Below are 21,155 nucleotides of genomic sequence, written 5' to 3'. Positions count from 1 at the left end.
GTTTTTTAGCTGTAAGTTCAATTTCAGTACTTTTAGTGACAATTTGGACCAGGTTTGCATTGTGAAAAATAAACTATCAAACTGATTGAAAGGCAAAGGATAATGTGAACCTTAACTCTATAATCCAAATCAGCCGGATAAATGGTAACCCAGTAGCAACTGTCTTTTATAATTGAGATGTGCTACTGTGCCCCAGTGGGTTTTGACCAAAACCTCCTCAATCGGCTATGCTTTCTAAGTCTTCACTCACTCAGTCTGCAAAATCTTTTTGGTGTTAGGTACATTATCAATTCCATCATAATGAATGAAGTGACTACAAAGATAGAAAAAAAGTTAATGAATGCCTTGCTGTAGGTGACAAGAATGGGATTCGGTGGAGAAGGCAGACAAGACAAAGTACATAAACAGCTCATTAGTTTCCTGTACTTTGAGATCTGGAGTGATGCAATGGGAATGGACTGTAAGAAATTGCATTCTTGATCCCTGGCCTTTGTTCCAAATGATGTGAATAAACCAGGGGATTGAAAGCGGCATTTTCATTTCAGTTAGAGATGTCGAAACAATGTGTTAGCCATTTCCAGACTTCTATTCGTTTCCTCAGATTGACTTCCACTATAAAAAAAACCTGATTGTGATTTACACCCTGGTGAGTTAGATTGCAGACAATTTATCCTTGCAGAGTAAATCCAAGCTTTCATGCTCTTAGGATTTAAATCTAGATCTTTTTAATAAAAAAGAGCAGACTGTTAGTTGTATTACTACCAAATCTCATATGGAAGTCAGTTTTAGCTAATAAAGGAGTTGCATATTCAGTTTCTTGTTTTATCTTCCCCACATTTTCAACTTGGCCATTTTGAAGGATGGGGTGATGCTACACACCTCTAATTATAGAGACTAGAACTAGCTACTTATACTATAGAGAGAAATTAGATCTCATTTCTGTTAGGTGAGTTGAGAATTGTGCTCGGTGCTGATAGCTGTACTTATAGCCATGAGGTGTTAGAGGCAGTCAGCGGGTTGTATTACAGGAAACAGCTGGCAAAGCAAGACTGCTTTTCAATATTTAAACTGCCGCATTTCAAGCTTCTCTCCAGTGTTATTCCACAGATCTGGAGGCATGGCCCCATAGGCGGACACACAATGTGCAGCAGTTGTGAGCCTGTCCCATCCAACCAAGTGATTGGCCTCACACTTCCAAAGGGATCAGTGAAACATCAGAATCGCTGGGATGTTCGCTGGTCATCATTCCAAGCAGTTAGTCAGTTTCAGCACCGTGTACAGCGCCTCGCGATGTTGCGCCACAAATGGTGAGATCGGGACACTACAGCTCCTTCGAAACTTGCACCTTGTGATCAAAGTCTTGTCAACACTGTGGGAGCAAATCCAACAGCGAGAGCTCCCGCTTTCAGCACCGTGGACATCAACTCGTCACAGTGCTGAAAAGTAAGGAATTGGAGAGTCCTCGCGTTCGGCACCGTGGACAGCAACATTGTGCACGGGGGTTCGCGTTCAGCACCGTGGACAGCAACATTAAGCACGGGGGTTCGCGTTCGGCACCGTGGACAGCAACATTAAGCACGGGGGTTCGCGTTCGGCACCGTGGACAGCATCATTGTGCACGGGGGTTCGCGTACAGCACCGTGGACAGCAACATTGTGCACGGGGGTTCGCGGTCAGCACCGTGGACAGCAAGATTAAGCACGGGGGTTCGCGTTCAGCACCGTGGACAGCAACATTGTGCACTGAGGTTCTCGTTCAGCACCGTGGATAGCGACATTGTGCGCACGCCTTTGCGTTCACCACCGTAGGCAGTAATGTTGTGAACGGAGCTTCGCGTTCAGCACCGTGGACAGCAACACAGCGCCTGATTGCTGTATTTTCCGGGACCCTATACGGCAACACCGCACCAGGAGTTCTGGATTTCAGAGCCGCGGACAGTAAAACAGCAGGACAGCTCCTAATTGCATATCGTTGAACATCAGTACTCCAACTGGCCTTACTGTGGTGAGCGCCTCGAACAGTAATACATTTTGTGAACATTTGGACTCGACCGTTGTCCAGCAGTGAGCTGATTAAAGTTGGGTTCGAATAGTATTAGACTGTTTAGATTAATGGCTGTTAATATTTGGTGAGCGTACCTCGCAGGAATGTTAGAGTTAATTCGAAACTGGGTTTGTTTTTCACATATTTGACCAGTGGAGTTTAGGACTGAGCGGTAATAGTTTATGGACTAGTGACATTACTGAGATTTAACATTATAATCTGTCGATGCATATTAATAATGGGTAGAACTGCACTCGGTAAATGAGCACGTCCTTACCGGCGCTGGGATTAGTTCCGTACGATGGTATCCACCAGATGCCACGTTTTACTAAAGGGTAGAGATTTAACTGAATTCAGTACCTTCAGCATTGTCTCCCCTACTGACAAGAACTGAGATAAAATTGCAGTCACGCGTTTGAAATATTGCACTAGTAAGGATCGGACATAATCTGCCCTTATTCCTGTCCTGACCTGTTATTTAGGATGAGCAGATTGTGAATTGAATGACACTGAAGTCCTCTCTCTCTCTCTCTCATGTCCTTTGCAGAGTTGAAGTGGGAATTCGCTCGTCACCATCATGCATAATAACGGCGATGGTTCGCTCTCTCCTCGGGAAAGCTGTACAAATGGTTGCGGCCAGCGAAACCCAGCTGCAGTCCGGCAAAGGACAGACAGTGGCGGGGAGTACAACACCGAAGAGGACTCCAAGAAAATGGAACCGACTCTGGTGGTGAAAAAAGGCAACCGAGAAATATTAGACCACGAGCGGAAACGAAGAGTCGAGCTCAAATGCATGGAGCTCCACGAGATGATGGAGGAACAAGGGTAAGTGTGCTGGGTACATTAATGTTGCATGTGGATGTTTGGAAAACAAGTTCCAATTATTTAAAGGCAGAGCGTTTTCCTGAACCGTTTCATGAGCATGGTTGGTTCAGAAAGAAAAGTTTGGACTTTAGTTTCCAAACAACATTGTGTAAAATCATTCTGAACTAAAATGCCCAGCAAACTCTCGAGATGAGCATTCCCAATGATCTTTCAGAAAGTGACCCCATTGAATATAACACTGCTGAGAATCGCAACGATTCTTTTGGATTTTATTTTAATAGTAAAGAGAACTTAAACTTAATAAGAAGATTGGCAACGCTGATGGTGTTGCCCGGCAACTGAACTGGAAAGCCCCGCCGTTGTGAGATTTGTAAATAGGAGAGCGCATTCATTTGGGACAGTGTGGTAATTTCCGGCACACACGGTGACAAATCGAGGAGCTGCTTTTCCGTTTAAGCAGTTGTTTACAGCCCCTCAAGTGTCGAGTTGAGCATCTCACAGATGTCACATTGTGTGCACATCATGGAGGAGTTGTCGAGGACGGGGAGGCACAGAGACCAAACGCTGTGAAATGTGAACTGTGCGTTCCCACTTTCATTGTGCCTCACTAAGAGTTGCTTTGGATTGCTGAATTAGAAGCTTGGGGTGACGATCAAGTGAGGCACTTAGCGAGCCTCCCCAAGTGATGACATTCCACACATAGGACCAACCAGTCTTCTAAATCCAACACGTTGCGTTAAATTTGTAACAGACCTTGCCCATCAAAATATTAAACAGCTGCTGGGCTTTAATGTCGCGGGAGTTCAAATTCTATTACTTTGGAATCGTTGGATGATTGGAACATGCATTGAACGTCTACATTTTTATCATATATTTTTCTGCACGACCTGCCATAAATAAAATTAAAATTAAATGCCCTCGTTGAGCTCATTGCTCATTTATATAACAATCCTTAGAGAAAATATAAGCTCAAACAAATTGAAGGAAAGTGATTGGAAAAAAGCTTCATACGATCCTGCTAAGAATCCCCTACTGGGCCTTCTGCACTATGTAATGGTTCCATTGTGGGTGCCACAGATTGCCAATTAAAACAGCTGCAATTAAAAAAAAACTAGTCTAATTAACTCTTGATGCCCTGGCAACTTCCTGATTTATTGCACAATTAAGAAACCTGACTTCATTACATTAATCTCTTTTAGATCTGGGACTTGGAAGCATAAGGGTACGTCATCTCCAATTCACCTCAAATAAATTGTCGTCCTCCTTCAGGGTGCCTGGTTTTCAATATGTGGTATGGTCACCACATCTTAAAAAACAGGGGAATTCAAAGGACTGAATTAATTTGTAATCCTTCCACAGCATTGGTGAATGTTTTTAAATGCTTAATACTGTGAATCTTGGATTTTTAAATTATTATTATTTTTGCAATACAGAAAATCTCATGCTCTTTGTTCATTGTGGGAGTATGAATGCACTAATACATATACAACTGATTTATACCAGTTACCTAGATATGGCATTTTACAAGGATTTAAACAAAAGTAAAAGCATTGAGCTATTTTGCAAGAAGAATGTTATTGGAAATCTTTGTTTCAATGTTATATGGTGAATAGCTTATTCATGAATACATAACTCAACATACCTAGCGGCATAGTACTAATTGACCATTTCCTTTTGCATATTCAGCAGCCTAGGCAGGAGATGTTGTTGCTTATCAGTAGTCAGCTGGGCCTTATTATTGTAATAGTGAATAAGTTAAAGTATTTATTTTTTTCTCTATTATTAAATTATTCATTTGGCATTTAGTACATCAAAGTTATAGTTTTAGACTTAATTGGTTTTAATAAGTTAAAATTACTTGGGCAAACAGCTTTGCTCATTTGAATTAATCTACAGGGCTAGCCATCCCACAGTTCCTCAACTGGATCAACAAGAATTTTGAAAGGTAAAGCACAGAAGGAGGCTATTTGGCCTGTCTAGCTTGTGCCGACTCTCAAAAGGAATAATTCACCTACAGTCGCTCATAGGCCCACACGTTTTTCTTTTATAGATAACATAATTTCCTCTTGAACTCCCAGGCAGTACAATTCAGATTCCAATCACCATAGTCCCCGTGGGCTATAAGGCTGCTCTGCCTTGGAGATATGACGGGGTGGTGAGTTTAATGTGAGGGCCACTGTGGCTCAGACAAAGAATAAGGTTAAGAAGGCAGGGCCTTCATGGAAACTTCAACTGATGTAGGAATTGAGCCCACATTGTAAGAGTCACTCTGCATCACAAACCAGCTGTCCAGCCAACTGAGCTAACCAACCCCAAGATACCAAGCATTCGCTGTGTGAAAATATTTTCCTGGTGTTGACATTTTTTGTCAGTTATCTTAAATCCTTGTCATCTGGTTCTTTTTCCTGTCACCAATTGGAACAGTTTCTCCTCATCTACTCTATCCATTGATGTACCTCATTTAGTCCCCATGGCTTATCAACTTTTAGTACAGTCAGAGTATTCAGATTCTAAATTGTACCCGCCTCCACCACTTCAGACTGGAGGCCTGTGAACAGCAGTGTGTTGCAAGGATCAGTGCTGGGTCCGCTGCGTTTTGTCACTTATATAAATAATTTGGATGTGAATATAGAAAGTATGGTTAGTAAGTTTGCAAGTAACACCAAAATTGGAGGTGTAGTGGACTGCAAAGAAGGTTACCTCTGAATACAATGGGATTTTGATCAGATAGGCAACTGGATGAAGAAACAGCAGACAGAGTTTAATTTAGATAAATGTGAGCTGCTGCATTTTGGTAGGGCAAATCAGGGCAGGACTTATACACTTAATGGTAAGGTCCTGGGGAGTGTTGCCAAACAAAGAGACCTTGGGGTGCAGGTTCACAATTCCTTGAAAATGGAGTAACAGGTCGACAGGGTAGTGAAGAAGCCATTTGGTATGCTTGCGTTTATTAATCAGTGTACTGAGTATAGAAGTTGAGAGGCCATGTTGCAGCTGTACAGGACGTTGGTTAGGCCACTTCTGGAATATTGCTTGCAGTTCTGGTCTTCCTGCTATAAGAAAAATGTTGTTAAACTTTGAAAGGGTTCAGAGAAGATTTATAAGGATTTTGCCAGGGTTGAAGGGTTTGAGCTATAGGGAGAGGCTGAATAGGCTGGGACTACTGTCGGAGGCTGAGGGGTGACCTTATAGAAGTTTATAAAATCATGAGGGGCATAGTTAGGGTGAATAGCCAAGGGCTTTTCCCCAGGGTAGGGAAGTCCAAAACTAGAGAGCATAGGTTTAAGGTGAGAGGGGAAAGATTTAAAAGGGAGCTAAGGGGCAGTTTTTTCATGTTGAGGGTGGTGCATATTTGAAATGAGCTGCCAGAGGAAGTGGTGGAGGCTGGTACAATTGCAACATTTGAAAGGCATTGGCTGGGCATATGAATAAATAAGATGGCTTTAGAGGGACATGGGCCAAATGCAGGCAAATGGGACTAGGTTAGTTTAGGATATCTGGTTGGCATGGATGAGTTGCACCAAAGAGTCTATTTCTGTGCTGTAAATCTCTATGACTCTATGACTTCCTCTGGCAGCTCATTCCATACATGCACCACCCTCTGCGTGAAAAAGCTGCCCCTCAAGTCATTTTTAAATCTTTCCCCTCTCACCTTAAACCTATATTCTCTGTTTGTTTCTGGTATATGTTTTCTCAATTTCCTTCTAAACTTTCTGTATTCAGTTTTTAAAATTCCCTACAATATAGTGTTTAGACTTCTCACACAAAGAACACAAGACCAATGGATTATGATTCTGTTTGGTCATAAATTCAGAAAATGTGTAGAGTAACATGTGCACTATCCAATGTATGATTTAGCGCAGTCTATGTACATGTTAATTTAAGGTCACGTCAAAGTGAACATTTCCAATAGTATTTTTCTGGCCTCTAAGCAGTATGCAAACCTAGGCGAAAGTAAGGAGTGCAGATGCTGGGGATTAGAGTCGAGAGTGTGGTGCTCATTTCTGATGAAGGGCTTTTGCCCGAAACATTTGTTTTCCTGCTCCTCGGATGCTGCCTGACCTGCTGTGCTTTTTCAGCACCACACTCTTGACAGTATTCAGGCCTGTCCTGCAAAACATGTGGTTATTTTCCATCAAATTTTCCCTTTCTCCCCAACCCCTTTCAAAAGACACTGGCTTCTTAGTGGGAAAGGTTTCACATGCCGACTGGTGCCAAGCTATGCAGCTGTTATGGATTGCAGTATGAAAAAGGGGCATACCTTGGGAAAACTTTGGCCCAATTTGCCATGTTACCAAGCTACATATCATTCACTATGTATATGACCATATACAGTACTACTTGACTGTTTTTAATTTTCCAACATTGTATGCCTTTTTTCGCTCGAGACTTCAAAATAGTAAGATGTCGTTACTCACCTGCAGTTCTCCAGAAGATGAGATATGGATCTTAGTTGTTGTCACTAGTTAATGAGCCTGTTTATTCAGCAAGGATTTTTTTCAAGCACCAATGAATTTCCATTGGATTAAGATCAGTACTAATGGATTTTGCTTCATGCAGATGGTTTACTGTGCAGGATAATTTAAATCCCATCAGTTGGAACACTTACTTTAATTTTTTGAGCTCTCGTTGTTGACTTCTAAATAAGTTATTACTTGATTTTTGATACTAGGCTGAAGTTTTGGGAAGCAGCCAAAAGAACTGATCCCTGTTTTTACATTCGGTGTCTGCTGTGTCCAAGGTATTTGGGTGAAACAACTAACTATGTGTCCCTGAATTTTATGTTAAAGTGTCTCGAAGTTGCTAACTACACAAAGAAAATACAGTATTTTACAATAGCAGAATTTACAGTTTCAGATTTTGGAATTAGGTGATTAACTATGGTCCGCAAAGGAAGAAGAAAGTCATTGGATTCAAAACATTAACTCTGCTTTCTTTCCACAGATGCCCTACAGTTTGACCATTGTATCTGTGCCAGGGCTTTCAAAGCACTATCCAGTTAATCTCATTCACCTCATTGCTCATATCTTGGATTACTCTTTTTTTTTCAACACCATTTAATCTGCTTTCACCCATACTTCAGATAGTGCACTGCAATTCTTAAAGATCACTCCTCAGTTTCTCTCGTAATTCTGGCATGTTTTCAAATCTTCAGCGCCCGCAGCTCTTTGTTTATTTTACCATAAGCATCTCTGTCCATTGGAGAGAGGCACAGTTACGTGGAGCTTATGGAGCATTACTCTGCGAGAGCGGGGCAAGGTGAGGAGTTTGTCTCCATGAACTACCACAGGAGATGATTTTGGAATTGAAGATGATCATTTCTGGATCACTAAGAGAATTGAAAGCATCAAAGTTGAAAGATATATTCTGTTTAGTCTAGCTAGGTTCTGACCTATGGTAATGAATCACTACATTGGAGTTTCTAAAACTATTGAGAGAACCACACATGCAGTTTCTGGTTGTCCAGCCTATAGTGGATATATTTTCACTGTGGGAATAGATCTAAGGCTACAGTAATATCTACTAGTATTCCATTTAAATAACATTTGTTACAGTGTATCATTGTAGAAGAAGGGTCATTAACCAGACAATGTGGATTTTAAATAACTTGTAAAGATGAGAAAATGTTTCACACAGCAGATTCTTATGAACTTGAGTGCACAACCTGAAGTATAGGTGGGCGGCACGGTGGCACAGTGGTTAGCACTGCTGCCTCACAGCGCCTGAGACCCGGGTTCAATTCCCGCCTCAGGCGACTCTCTGTGGGGAGTTTGCACATTCTCCCTGTGTCTGCGTGGGTTTCCTCTGGGTGCTCCGATTTCCTCCCACAATCCAAAAATGTGCAGGTCAGGTGAATTGGCCATGCTAAATTGCCCATAGTGTTAGGTGAAGGAGTAAATGTAGGGGTATGGGTCTGGGTGGGTTACGCTTTGGCGGGTCGGTGTGGACTTGTTGGGCCAAAGGGCCTGTTTCCACATTGTAATTAATCTAATCTAGTCTAATTATAAGGTGAAAGCAGATTAAGTGACGATTTTAAAAATGGTGTTTTAAGAAAGAGTAATTCAGGGCTGTGGGGAATGAGAGGAGTGAGATTAATGAGATTTGAAAGCCCTAATTCAGACATGATGGTCAAATGGCTTATTTCTGTGCTGCACAAGTACAGTTTGCTCACATGATGAGTACAGTTTGCTCACGTTGTGTGTTCCACTGTTACTGTTTTTTTCTTCCTCTTTCATTATTTGGTTTAGAAGGAGACAAGGAAATGTCTATGGATATTATGTATATAGACTTTCAGAAGGTATTACATAAAATTCCTTATAAAAAAACTGTTAGCTAAAGTTGAAGTTCATGGAATTGAAGACAAATTATTGACCAAGTTAGGAAATCAATTGAGTGGCAAGAGACGGAAAGTAAAGTTAATGGCTTGTTACTGTATTGGCAGGATAAGACTAATGGTGTCCCGCAAGATCTGTGTTGACCGCTGAATGATTCACCATAATTATTAGCAACTTAAATGATGTAGTGGAAAGCCACATATATAAATTTGCTGATAATGTACTAAAGGAGAAAGTGAGGACTGCAGATGCTGGAGATCAGAGCTGAAAATGTGTTGCTGGAAAAGCGCAGCAGGTCAGGCAGCATCCAAGGAACAGGAGAATCGACGTTTCGGGCATAAGCCCTTCTTCAGGAATAATGTAGTAAAGACAGCATTATGAACATTATAAATAGAAACGACAATGTATTGCTAGCTGAAGTAAATGGGGAAATATTGGCAAATAAATTTCAGTGTCTCTAAATATGAGGTCAGCTGTTGGGATGTAAAAAAAAGATAGAAGAGAGTTTTTTTAAATCGTGAAAAGCTGGAAACAATGGAGATTCAAGAATAGTTGGTGGTCCAGGTGCATGGGTCATGAAAATGCCATGAATATGTATAGAGTGTAATCAAAAAGGCTAATGGACTGCTTGACTTTATACCTAGAATATTAGAATATAAAGATGTGGATGTCAAGATTCAGCTGTATGACACTCTAGTTAGACCACACTTGGAAAGTTCTAAGTGGTTGAAGTTTCCTCCACACCTTAGGAAAGATGCATTCACCTTGAGGAGGAGTGCAAGGTAGATTTTTCAGAATGATATCTGGTCTCCAAAAGTTAAGTTATGAGAAAAGATTGTACATGCTAGAACCACATTCACTGTGATAAGGGATGGTGTGGTCAAAGGTTTCAAGGTATTGAGCAAACAGACAGACCATTTCTCTTTCTATTAGTTTGGGGACTCTAAGACTAGAGGGCATGGTCTAAGTATTAGAGCTGGACCTTCCAGGAGTAAAATTAGGAAACAATTCTACACATACACACTGGTAGAATTTTGGGATACTGTGCCACAATGTCAATTTATTTTGAGAAGCTTTGTAGCTCAGGTTGAGGTTCTAGATGTAGGTTTGCTCACTGAGCTGGAAGGATCGTTTTGAAAACAAACCTTCTAGCTCAGTGAGCAAACCTACATCCAGAATGTCAATTTATGCCGAATCAATTGTCGATTTTAAATTGGAGATTGATAATCTAATCATTTCCCCTTGAATTTTAATGACATTTCATTTGTTAAATCCCAACTATCAATATTCTGTAGTTTACAATTGGCCAGAAACTTAACAAGATACTGTGGCCAAAAAAGCAGGTCAGATGTTAGGAATTCTGTGGCCATAAACCACCACCTATCACTCCAAGCTTATTTTGAGAAGTTACAAGTGAGGAATGGGGTGGAATTCTATCCTGTTGCCGTGGAGCTCCAACAACAGTCAGGAAGGTTGGCATCATCCAGGACAGTCATATTTTCATATAATTGGCACTCCACCCACCACCTTCAGTTCTCTCCCTTTGTAACTGATACAGCCTCTCTTGTTTTATCTTGTTGGTGATGGTCATGCCTATTACTTGTGAGGTATGCACATTGCATGGCAATTTTCAGCCCAAGTCTGGATATTATCTAGGTCTTGTGGTACATGAACATGAGCTGTTTCAGTGGCTGAGGGATCACAAATGGTACTGAATGTTGTCAATCATTAGCAAGCATCCCCACTTCTGACCTTATGATGGAGGGAAGTGCATTGATGAAGCAGCTGACGATGGTTGGGCTTAAGGCGTTACTCTGAGGAGCTCCCACAGAGATGTCCTGCAACTGAGATGACTGACCTCTAACAACCACAGACATCTTTTGACTCCAACTGGTGGACAGTTACCCCCAATTCTCTTTGACTTCAATGTTGTTAAGGCTTCATGATGACATACTCAGTCAAATGTCAGTGTGATGTCAAAGTTAGTCACACTGAGTTTATCTCTGAAACGTAGTTATTTTGACAATGTTTGATAAAGGGTGCCCTGGTTTCTAGAGCTGAGTGGTACTGGCAGAATCTAATTTGAGTAATGTGTACAGATTATTGCTAAATAGTTGCCACTTCATAGAACTATTGTTAACATCACTTTGCTGATGATGAAAAGTAGATCGATTGGGCCGTGAGCAGTAAGATTGGATTTTTCTTGCATTTTATGGAAAAGGGGTACGCGGTGTGATTTCCCACATTGTAATGAAGATGCTAGTGTTGTGCCTATATTGCATAAACTTGGCTCGAGGCTGAGCTAACTCTAGAGCACAAGTCTGCAGACCTGTTGTCAGTGCCCATAGACTTTGCAGTGCCTTCATCTGTATTTTGATATCATCTGAAGTGAATTGAATGAGCTATAGACTGGCATCTTATTATTCTAGGGACCTGAGGAGGATGCTGAGGTGGATCATCCACTTAGTACTTCTGTTGAAGGTGATTGCAAATGCTTCAGTTGGGGTTGCCTGACATTGAGAATGGAATGCTTTTGGAGTCAGTCCCAGCCAGTCCCTCCAGTTTGCTGTTATTGTCCATCAATATTCTTAACTGGTGTAAGCCTTGTTGTATATCACACTGCGATGCCAATCTAACACCCACAGCTTGTGTCACCATTGAACAGAGCACACACAATGCATGCCAATTGAGTCAAATCGCCATGTCAGTAATTGGGTGTGGACCAGTCCTCAGTCCAGTCAAGGGGAGGATATCATGACAGTGAGAAATCTCACTTGCTCCCAAAGTGAGAAACTCTTCAGTAAAACTCTCCATAACTCACACTTTGTTTAAAAAAAGGATTCAGCCCTAAGATTGATTCTCATGTTTCATGCACTAGTTTTAACACCAGTGTCAGCAGAATGAGTCTCTTAAGTGACCATTATAATTATCTATTTAATGGATTCAATTGATAGAGGAACAAGAAGGCTATCCATGTGTGGTCTCAGCACAGACTTAATCAGAGTGGAGGCTAGAAGGTGGTGTCATTCCCACCTGCCACCATCTCACCTGGTTTAAAAACTGCCCACAACTGAACTCATCATGGGGGTGGCATTAAATTCTGCTCACAGATTCTTGTTTTCCATGATTAGAACAACATGTCATTTCAAATAAATTTGTTGGAGTGGATCTGACCTTGTACAGAATGGATGAAATCCACAATGTTATGACTGAAAAAAGCTATATCACAGTCACTTAGAAATGATGTCTTATTTGAGACGGTTCAGTAACTTACATAATTGCTCACATTGATATTATTTATCTTGTATCATTTCTGCCATTAGAGTTGAAGAATTTTAAGAATATTTGATTTGTGTAATTAATATGCATTTGTTCTTCCAATATCAAGAAAATGTAGCAAAATTAATCCAACTTCTTACTCATCACTTGAATCTTGGAGAGCTAACACGTTTAGTTTGTAAGGAGCTGCATGCTAAGGAGAGAAGCATTGGTATTTGGATGTGGAGTAGTTCATCATTCTGCCTCCAGTTTTTCACAGAGCTACAGAAATATTACACGATTGATTGACTAATCCCTCTGTACTGTCTGTGCTGGCCGCATTTACCATGGATTACAATACTTGAATACTGTGATTGAATTTGCTTCCACTACGCTCAGGCAGTGCATTTTAGATCCAAAGCATAATTTGTCCCAAGAAGGTTGTTCTTCATATCACAGTTGCTTCTTTTGTCTGTTACCTTAAATCTATGTCCCTAGTTCTTGATATTTCCACCAATGGAAACAATTTTTTGCCTATCTCCTCTATCAAGAGTCCTCGTGACCTTGAATACCTCTATTAAATTTTAACTTCAATTTAATTTAATCTAATTTAATTTTTTATATAACAGAGTTTGCCCAGAACAGCAACACATCAAATTTTCGGACATTTAAGCACCAAGTTTCATCACTGCGTGGTCGATAACATCTACTATCTTACTCTCTTCATCCCGGATGGTGCCACATACGTGGACCATATCCCTGCAACAAGTCTCTGAACTATTGAAAAGATATTAAATAAATGGAAATAGTTCATTTAATTCAAGGTGGATTTTTAATTGCAAATGTAAACTTTAGTGTGTTGATCCCAATCTCGTCCTTGAGTCAGAAGATCGGGGGAATAGAGTCAAAGAGGTGTACAGTATGTTAACAGGCCCCTTCAGCCCACTTGCCCATGCCGTCCTGTTTTCACAATTAAACTGGTCCCATTTCCCTGTGTTCAGTCCATACCCCTCCATCTATGTACCTGTCCAAAGGATTTTTAAGTGACAAAATTATGCTCACTTGCATCACTCCCTCTGGCAGTCAGTTCCAGACACTCACCACCTCCTGTATGGAAAAATTGCCCCTCTAGACTCTTTTGTAACTCTCCCCTCTCACCTTAAACCTATGCCCTCCAGTTCTAGACTCCTCTACCACAGGGAAAAGCTATTGACTGTCAATCTTGTCTGTGCCTCTCATGATTTTATAGACCTCTGTCAAGTCGTCACCAGTCTCCTGTGCTCCAGAGATAAAAATCTCAACCCATCCAACCTCTCCTTATAACTCAAACCTTCCAGTTCAGGTTGAATCCTAGTAAATCTTTTCTGCATGCTTTATAGTTTAATAATATGCTTCCTATGGTAGGGCAACCAAAATTGCATGCAGTACTCCAAATGTGGCCTCACCAACGTTTTGTACATGCCTACCAATGAACAAAGAAGCAGGCTACGAGAACAGAAGTTGCTGGAAAAGCTCAGCAAGTCTGGCAGCATCGATGAAGATAAATCAGAGTTAACATTTCGGGTCTGGTGACCCTTCGGTGGATAAGAAAAAAGATTGGAACGGAAATCCCGTTGGAGAGAGGAGCAGAACTTCTTCAAGGTGGGCATGCCTAGAAGAGATGTGGCAGCACGTTAAATGTTAAATAAAAACCAAAAAGGGTGCTGTAACTCCGAAACAAAAACCCAAATTGCTGGAAAATCTCAGCTGGTCTGGCAGCACCTGTGAAGAGAAATCAGAGTTAATGTTTCGTGTCCAATGATCCTTCAGTGAAAGAGGTAGGTTAGGTGGATGCATTAGTCTAGCTGTGAAGGATGTTTGTATTTCAACTCAAGGTATCATCTTTCCAATAAGACATTAAACAAAAGTCTGTCAGTTCAATAGAATGTTTAAAATCTCATGGTTCTACTTAAAGAAGAGCAGTGTTTCATGTGACGGTTTATTGGCTACTGCTTAAACCGAAGGTAACCACAACAGAGGTCACATGACAATGGCAAGTCAGTGTATGTGATGCATAAATGCATTTCTCCAAACAAGCAGTCAGTTTTCCTCGTGTTACTGGCAATTATTTACTGTTAATGGGACATTTCCGTTAACAAACAGACAGCCACATGTTTCCATATGGCGCCTGCAGTGCAATACTAGTTAATTGGCTGCAAAATGCTTTGGGATATCCTGCAAATGTTTGTTTATAAGGTGATTTATAAATCTTCAATGATAAATTAAATGGATTTGAGCAGCATTCCTAAACTTTGCAACAATATATTATTATGTCTTATGTGAAATAACAAAATTATAACTATAAATACTTCTATTAAACTGAATACTGACAAGTGATTTTAAAGGTGCATTGTCAGCAGTAATTTTGTTGAGGATAATGGTAATTAAATTGAGCAGCGGGGCTGGCATGAACATTTTTATTTTGGCAAAGCAGCTTTGAAAATTATTAGAAAGACCAAATGACTGTGGAGTTATTGCAAGATCTGAGAAAGGAATGGTGCCAGGTAACTTCAACATGAGTAACAAATTATTTTTCTTACATTATGCATCATTTCACATGTAATATGCTTTAGATTATTCCTGGGAAATTGTTCAAAACATAGTAATTGTGAAATTGAATGTACTCTGTCACTAAAGTTAAATTCCTTGGAATTGTTCCAAGTTCTTCACAGAAATCTTTGTTCAAAATGTGGCACAGTGCTGTTAGTAGGCCAGTTACACCACACAATTTTCAGTGATGTCAAGTAGTTTCAGCTTCACAGAGAAGGTAAACTGCACAGAGTAATTCCAGAGGACAGAGGGTTCACAAAGTATATTACTTAAGCCAGCAACCCAATCAATTTTACTTTATATAATTTTGTTCATCTTTCTAATTATCTTACTGTTAATGTAGCATCTTCCTGCTGCAAGCTAAGCACCACCTTCAGGTTTAAATCGAGCATTGTTAATCATACACAGGTATTAGAAATGGCTCAAAGCAGGGAGAATAAGATATGCAAGTGTCGCATACTACATGAGAGTAACAGCTGTGGTCAGTATAAAGAGAAAAATTTGTATTTGAGGACAGAAGATACCATTTAAAAAAAAAACTTAAATTTCTTGCGTTTTTTAAAAAGAATTTTCCTTGAATGTCAGTGTCACTAAAAAGACCATTTGCGAAGCCATTTTTGAGAGTAGGTCTAGCTGTGGCATCACCTTTATGCTGGACCAGGAAAGGACAGACTATTTTCTTCCCAGAGAAGAGGTTTTTGAACCAGGCAAGTTTTTTGACAGTGATTAAATAGTCATCATTACTGAGACGAGCTTTCAACTGCAGGTCCTACTTATTGAATTGAAATTCCATCAACTGCAATGGTTGGCTTTGAACCTTTTTCTAGAGCACTACCCTAAGCCTGGCACTCCTCAGGAAGACAATCGCCTACATGCGGGACAGTGGGGTAGATGCCTGCCTCATCAGCCTGGACCAGGTGCAGGCTTTTGACAGGATACTGCACACCTAAATGTGGGACATGCTCTCCAAAATGGGCTTTGGGGAGGGAATCCGACTGCTCTACACCAACATTAGTAAAGCAGTCTCAATCAACGGGTGGGAATCAGAAAGTTTCCCGATCTGATCTGGAGTCAGGCAGGGCTGCTCACTGTCTCTCCTGCCTTGGGTGTGTTTTAAATAGAGCCTATTGCTGAGTTCACCAGGAAGGATGTGAGCCTGAGAGGGGTGGCTTTTCCATGCAACAGAGGCCTGCAGGTCAAAGCCTCCCTATACATGGACCACATTGCTGTTGTCTGCTTGGATCCGCTGTCAGTGCATAGACTCATGAGCATCTGTGACTTGTTTGATCTTGCCTCTGGAACCAAGGTAAATCGAGGCAAGAGCGAGGCCATGTTCTTTGGGAGCTGGGCAAACCGATACTGCCCTTCACCGTCAGGACAGATTACCTGAAGGTACTGGGAATATGGTTCGAAGGGGCCAGGCTGTATGCAAAATCTTGGGAGGAACATATCGCCAAGGTGAAGCAGAAACTGGGCTTTTGGGAGCACCTCTTCCTCTCCATTGCAGGTGAAATCCTGGTCATCAGGTGTAGGGTATTTTCTCTGTTGTTGTATGTGGAGAAGGTCTGGCCCATTCCCCGAACCTATGCTGTTGCAATCACCCAAGCCATCTTCCACATCATCTGGAGGTCTCAGACAGACTGTATCCACAGGGAAACCATGTACAAAGCTATGGATAAGGTGGAGAGGAATGTATCCAACACCACCCTCAACCTGATGTCTACCTTTGCGTGTGGCTGTTCAAAGTTCTGCATTGACCCTTGATACACAAACATCAAGCATCACTTTATACTGAGGTTCTATTTGTCCCTGATGTTGCGAAAGATGGGATTGGCCTTGTTGCCAAGTACTTGGACCATTCCATATCACCTATCCTTCATGGAGAAAAACCTTGGGTGGTGGTCTTTCCCCACTGCACCTTTGCGGCAGCAAAGAAAAACACCTTTGACCACAAGTTCATCTGGAAATGGTCAGCACGTGGCAATCTTGAGACCCTGTGGGAGAAGGAGAGGGTGGATCTTGTCAGGTTGTTCTCTGAGCATACTGTCAAAGTCATTTGGCAGAACGCCTCATCACCAGAACTTTCCAACAAGCACCAAGACATCGCTTGGCTCATAGTCACGTACACCCAGAATCTCTGTGTTACCGCACACTGACCTCAAAATGGCTGGTGCTAGGTAGAGACGGTCATCCATCTCCTGTTGGGATGTGCTTCTGTTAAAGAAATCTGAAGAGATGCAGTGGTTTTGTTGAGGTTCATCTTGAGACCTCTGTGATATCAGGCTCTGTGCTCTACTATCTGTTCCCTGGGACTCACAATGAGTCAACTGTCAATTGCACCTGGAAGACCATCTACTCATGAAAGATGCTGTTTGGTCTGCCTAAAACATGTTGGTCTTCCAGAGCAAGGAACTGACCTTGACCGAGTGTCGCAGACTGGAACATTCAAAGGTCAATGACTATGTGCTGAGGGATGCACTAAAGCTTGGGGTAGCTGCCATCAAGGTGTAGTGGGGAAAGGCCTCCAGCTAGGGTCTTTCTGCTGAAATTAAATGGGGTCTGTTCAGTTATTGGGCTGTTCTTGAACCTCAGAATGAATGTAAACTTTGTTTTGTTTAAGTAAGAAATGCCTTGGCTTCATTTGTTTTCCATTTGTGAAGACTGTTCAGAATCGAACTGCTCTAGTGATTGTCTATGTACATAAAGCTTTTTTTATGAATAAGGTATATTTTTGAAATTTAAAAACCAAACTAGCCTGTGCCTCAGAATTACTAGTCCAGCAGCATTACCGCAACCCCACCATGCCCCTTGAGTTGTAGCACAAAGCGTTATTTTGCCAAGTATTTCTCTGTGTCATTTTATACATTGAAAATAACTATAGTGGGAGAGTGGAAGGTGAATCATTCCTGCTACTGAGTTAGCATCTTTTTGCTGTGTGGCTATCTGCTTTACTTTATTGTATTGATGTCCTTCTGCAAATTAAATCATCCTGCTTGAAATAACCTCTCCGAGATAAAACTGTTCATGTAAGTAATTTTATAACTTTAATAAACAAGGATTTTGTGACACATTTATGATTGTGACAGTAAGAAATCTCTAGAAAACTGCAGAATTTAAAGTGACTTGCTGTGCAAATGTCATGCAAACACACCTTTTGCAGGAGTACTGAAATACCGGATAATCAATCATGAATTCTGCTGAAGGTTATGAAATGTTGCTGATCATCTTGGCACAATATTGCATTTATTCTGGTATCTAATTGATATGAGGCTTAAAAAGTTAAATTATGGGAGCAGGTTCGTTAATTTGGCCGTTGAGTTTAAAGGGTTGAAGGTTGGTCTGATCAAGGTGTGAAAAGGATTTGATCGGATGGATACAGGGAATTAAGATGTAGAGCAGAAGTCGGTAATTCAGCACATTGGATCTCTTCCACTTTCAATGAGAAGATGGCTGTTCTGATAATTCTGAACCACAGTGAAATCAGGTCAGTTAAAAGGAAAATGAAATTGCATTCATATAGTGCTTATTCATAGCCAGAAGACCAGTCAATGCATATTAGATATAGGATTGGGCAGGAATGTACAGTAATCCAATCAGCTGTAATCTCACTGAGTGTTGCAGCAGCCTCTTGTGGAAGGAATGTTCTGAGTGAAATATGGAAACAATCCTTCCTAGAATGAGTAGCAGAATTCTGGAACTATCTCCACTGAAAGACTGTAACTACTCGGATGATTTTGAGATTTGAGAACAGAGATAGGTAGATTTTTATAGCATCTGCAGCTATTTTGTTTTGTTTTTATAGGTAGATGTTTATTCGATAAGGGCATCTAGAGGCATGAAGTTAAAATGAATGAATAACCAGAAACACCTGGTCACCTGTGGTCAAATTAAATAGCACTGAGGAGCTGAATGGCTTGCTTCTGTTCTTATATATCACACAGGCAGACCGCTATAGTGCCTGTCTTCTATGACCTCTTTCCGATAGTTTGGGTCTTGGAGTTTTACTTGAAAGATCCGTGTCTATGTACAAGGTACAGAATGTTTTATCATTGTCATTGATGGCTGACCGTGAAGTCAACCACCCTTACCACCTGCTATGAGCTGCATTGGCAGTATTTGGAGGCTGATAATCAACCTGTTTGGCTGCATTATGAATGCATCTCCGCTGGATCCAGTGGGGGACTCTAATCTGGAGCTTCAGACCCAGAGGTAAGGATGCTTCCGCTGTACCACAAGACCTCCTAGGTATAGTGTACTGTCTAGTGTATGCTCATCAGAAGCAATAGACTTGTACAACTTCCTGTAAAGCTCAGATGTGTTGATTGTGCTGATGTGTTTGCCTCCATGGATGAGGAAAAAGTACTTTTTAATTTTTTTTATGAGCCTAATAACCTAATCAAAATTCACAATTAAATTATATTTTAAAGGGATCACCTATGCAATATATTTTGCAGACATTAAATTCAACTCATATTTATTACATTCCAAGATATTTACAGGAATAATACAAATCAGTTAGAGTGGGAACCTAGAGATGGTACTATATCGGACTACTATAGCTGAACAGCATACTATAAACATAGATAAGCAATCTCTCAACGACCGATCAGATACATGCTATATCACTCGTGAGTGGTGGTGGACAGTTAAACAGCTAAGAGTATGAAGAGATTCCATGAACATCCACATCCTCATTGATGTGAAAGCCCTGAATCTCAGTGCAAAAGATAAAGCTGAAGCATATGCAACTATCTTCAGCTAAAAGTGCCAAATGAATGATTCATCTTGGCTTTCTCCTCAGGCTCCTGACATCAAGTTTGCCAGTTTTCAGCCAATTCAGCTGAGCACACATAAACAGCAACCACTTTGGGCTCTGACAACCTCCTGGCTGTAATACTGAAGCTTTGTGTTCCAGAATTAGCTGTGCCTCGAGTCAAACTGTTCTAGTACAGCTGTAAGCTGGAAAGTGAAAAATTGTCCGTGTATGTATGTCCTGTTCACAAAGTCACAACAAATCCAATTTAAGCACATACAACCATGAGAGTCTCCTTTCCAGCAAAGTGATGAAACGTGTCATCAAACAGCACGTATACACCAATAACTTGCTCAGTGATGCTCAGTTTGTATTTCATCAAAACCAATTGACTCCAGATCTGATTACAACCTTGGTCTAAATATGGACAAAAGAGCTACATTCCAGAGGTGATTTGAGAGTTCTGAAGGATAATCATCCTGGACTGGAATGTTAATTCTGTTTCTCTGTGCAGATGTAGCCAGCATCGCTGAGTTTCTCCAGCATTCTCTTTGTTTCTTTTAGATTTCCTACCACCACGGTACATTGCTTTAATTAGTGAGCTAATATAGGCAGAGAGAGAGAGAGAGAGATTGTGGAAGACAAGAGGTAGGATTGGCAACATTTGAAATTTAGAAAATTGAAATAAAGTTGAGGTATAAAAACTAAAGTGATTTTCAAAACATTTTTTTTCTAAGCAGCCAAACATGAGATCCACTAATTACATTTAAATTACTATTTTATGAGAAACCTGTAGATACGCAATCTGTGTATTATAGCCAAACCTGTGAATATCCATAAAGCAAGGCTAGGAGTATACTTGTGCATGTACATGACTGTGAAAATATCCTGAATACTTTTCAAAAGGTAAGAGTTTATGATTTTTTCTGGATAATAAAGAACAGTGGCATTATTGAATGTGGCTCTCCTGCAGCGCTAGGCTGGATAAAACAAGAGAATTGATTAATAATGGTGCTTCAATATTTCAATATTATATTTTCCATATTTTCCATTTAAGGTCTCTTTTCATTGGTTATTGATTTCAGTTTTACCACTAAAGAAGAGTACTGATATAGAAAGGGAAGTAGAAAAAATTATCAAAGGATATAGAGTCATAGAGATGTACAGCATGGAAACAGACTCTTCGGTCCAACCCGTCCATGCCAACCAGATATCCCTTGTCTATCTTCTCCACTCTGACATATCAAAAACAATAGGAAGTGTTGGATAATGGCTCAGATTTTGCTGTAATAATAGACACAGGCAATCAGTGCTTCCTATTATTTCAGCGTAAACCTGCCAGTATCGGCACA

General features: G+C 40.7%; 1 protein-coding gene across 7 annotated transcripts in view; it reads left to right on the top strand.

Annotated features, from left to right (window-relative positions):
• The window catches only part of srrm3 (serine/arginine repetitive matrix 3), a 795,287-nt gene that overhangs the window by 483,096 nt on the left and 291,036 nt on the right, over positions 1-21,155 (top strand). For 3 of the 7 annotated variants that reach the window (XM_087977541.1, XM_043718787.2, XM_087977540.1), the window contains one exon: positions 2,591-2,868. In XM_087977541.1, the coding sequence (XP_087833667.1) occupies positions 2,621-2,868 (248 nt within the window). In that variant the 5' untranslated portion in view covers positions 2,591-2,620. Of the gene's footprint in view, positions 1-1,158; positions 2,005-2,590; positions 2,869-21,155 lie in introns of those variants that run through there. The other 4 variants (XM_087977543.1, XM_087977544.1, XM_043718789.2 and 1 more) reach the window with 3 other exon arrangements.

Source organism: Chiloscyllium plagiosum, unplaced genomic scaffold, assembly GCF_037043375.1.
Source record: "Chiloscyllium plagiosum isolate Xiang-an unplaced genomic scaffold, Cpla_swu_hap1 HiC_scaffold_31, whole genome shotgun sequence".
In the NCBI taxonomy this organism is placed as follows: domain Eukaryota; kingdom Metazoa; phylum Chordata; class Chondrichthyes; order Orectolobiformes; family Hemiscylliidae; genus Chiloscyllium; species Chiloscyllium plagiosum.
This window is presented reverse-complemented; position numbering and strand designations above follow the sequence as displayed.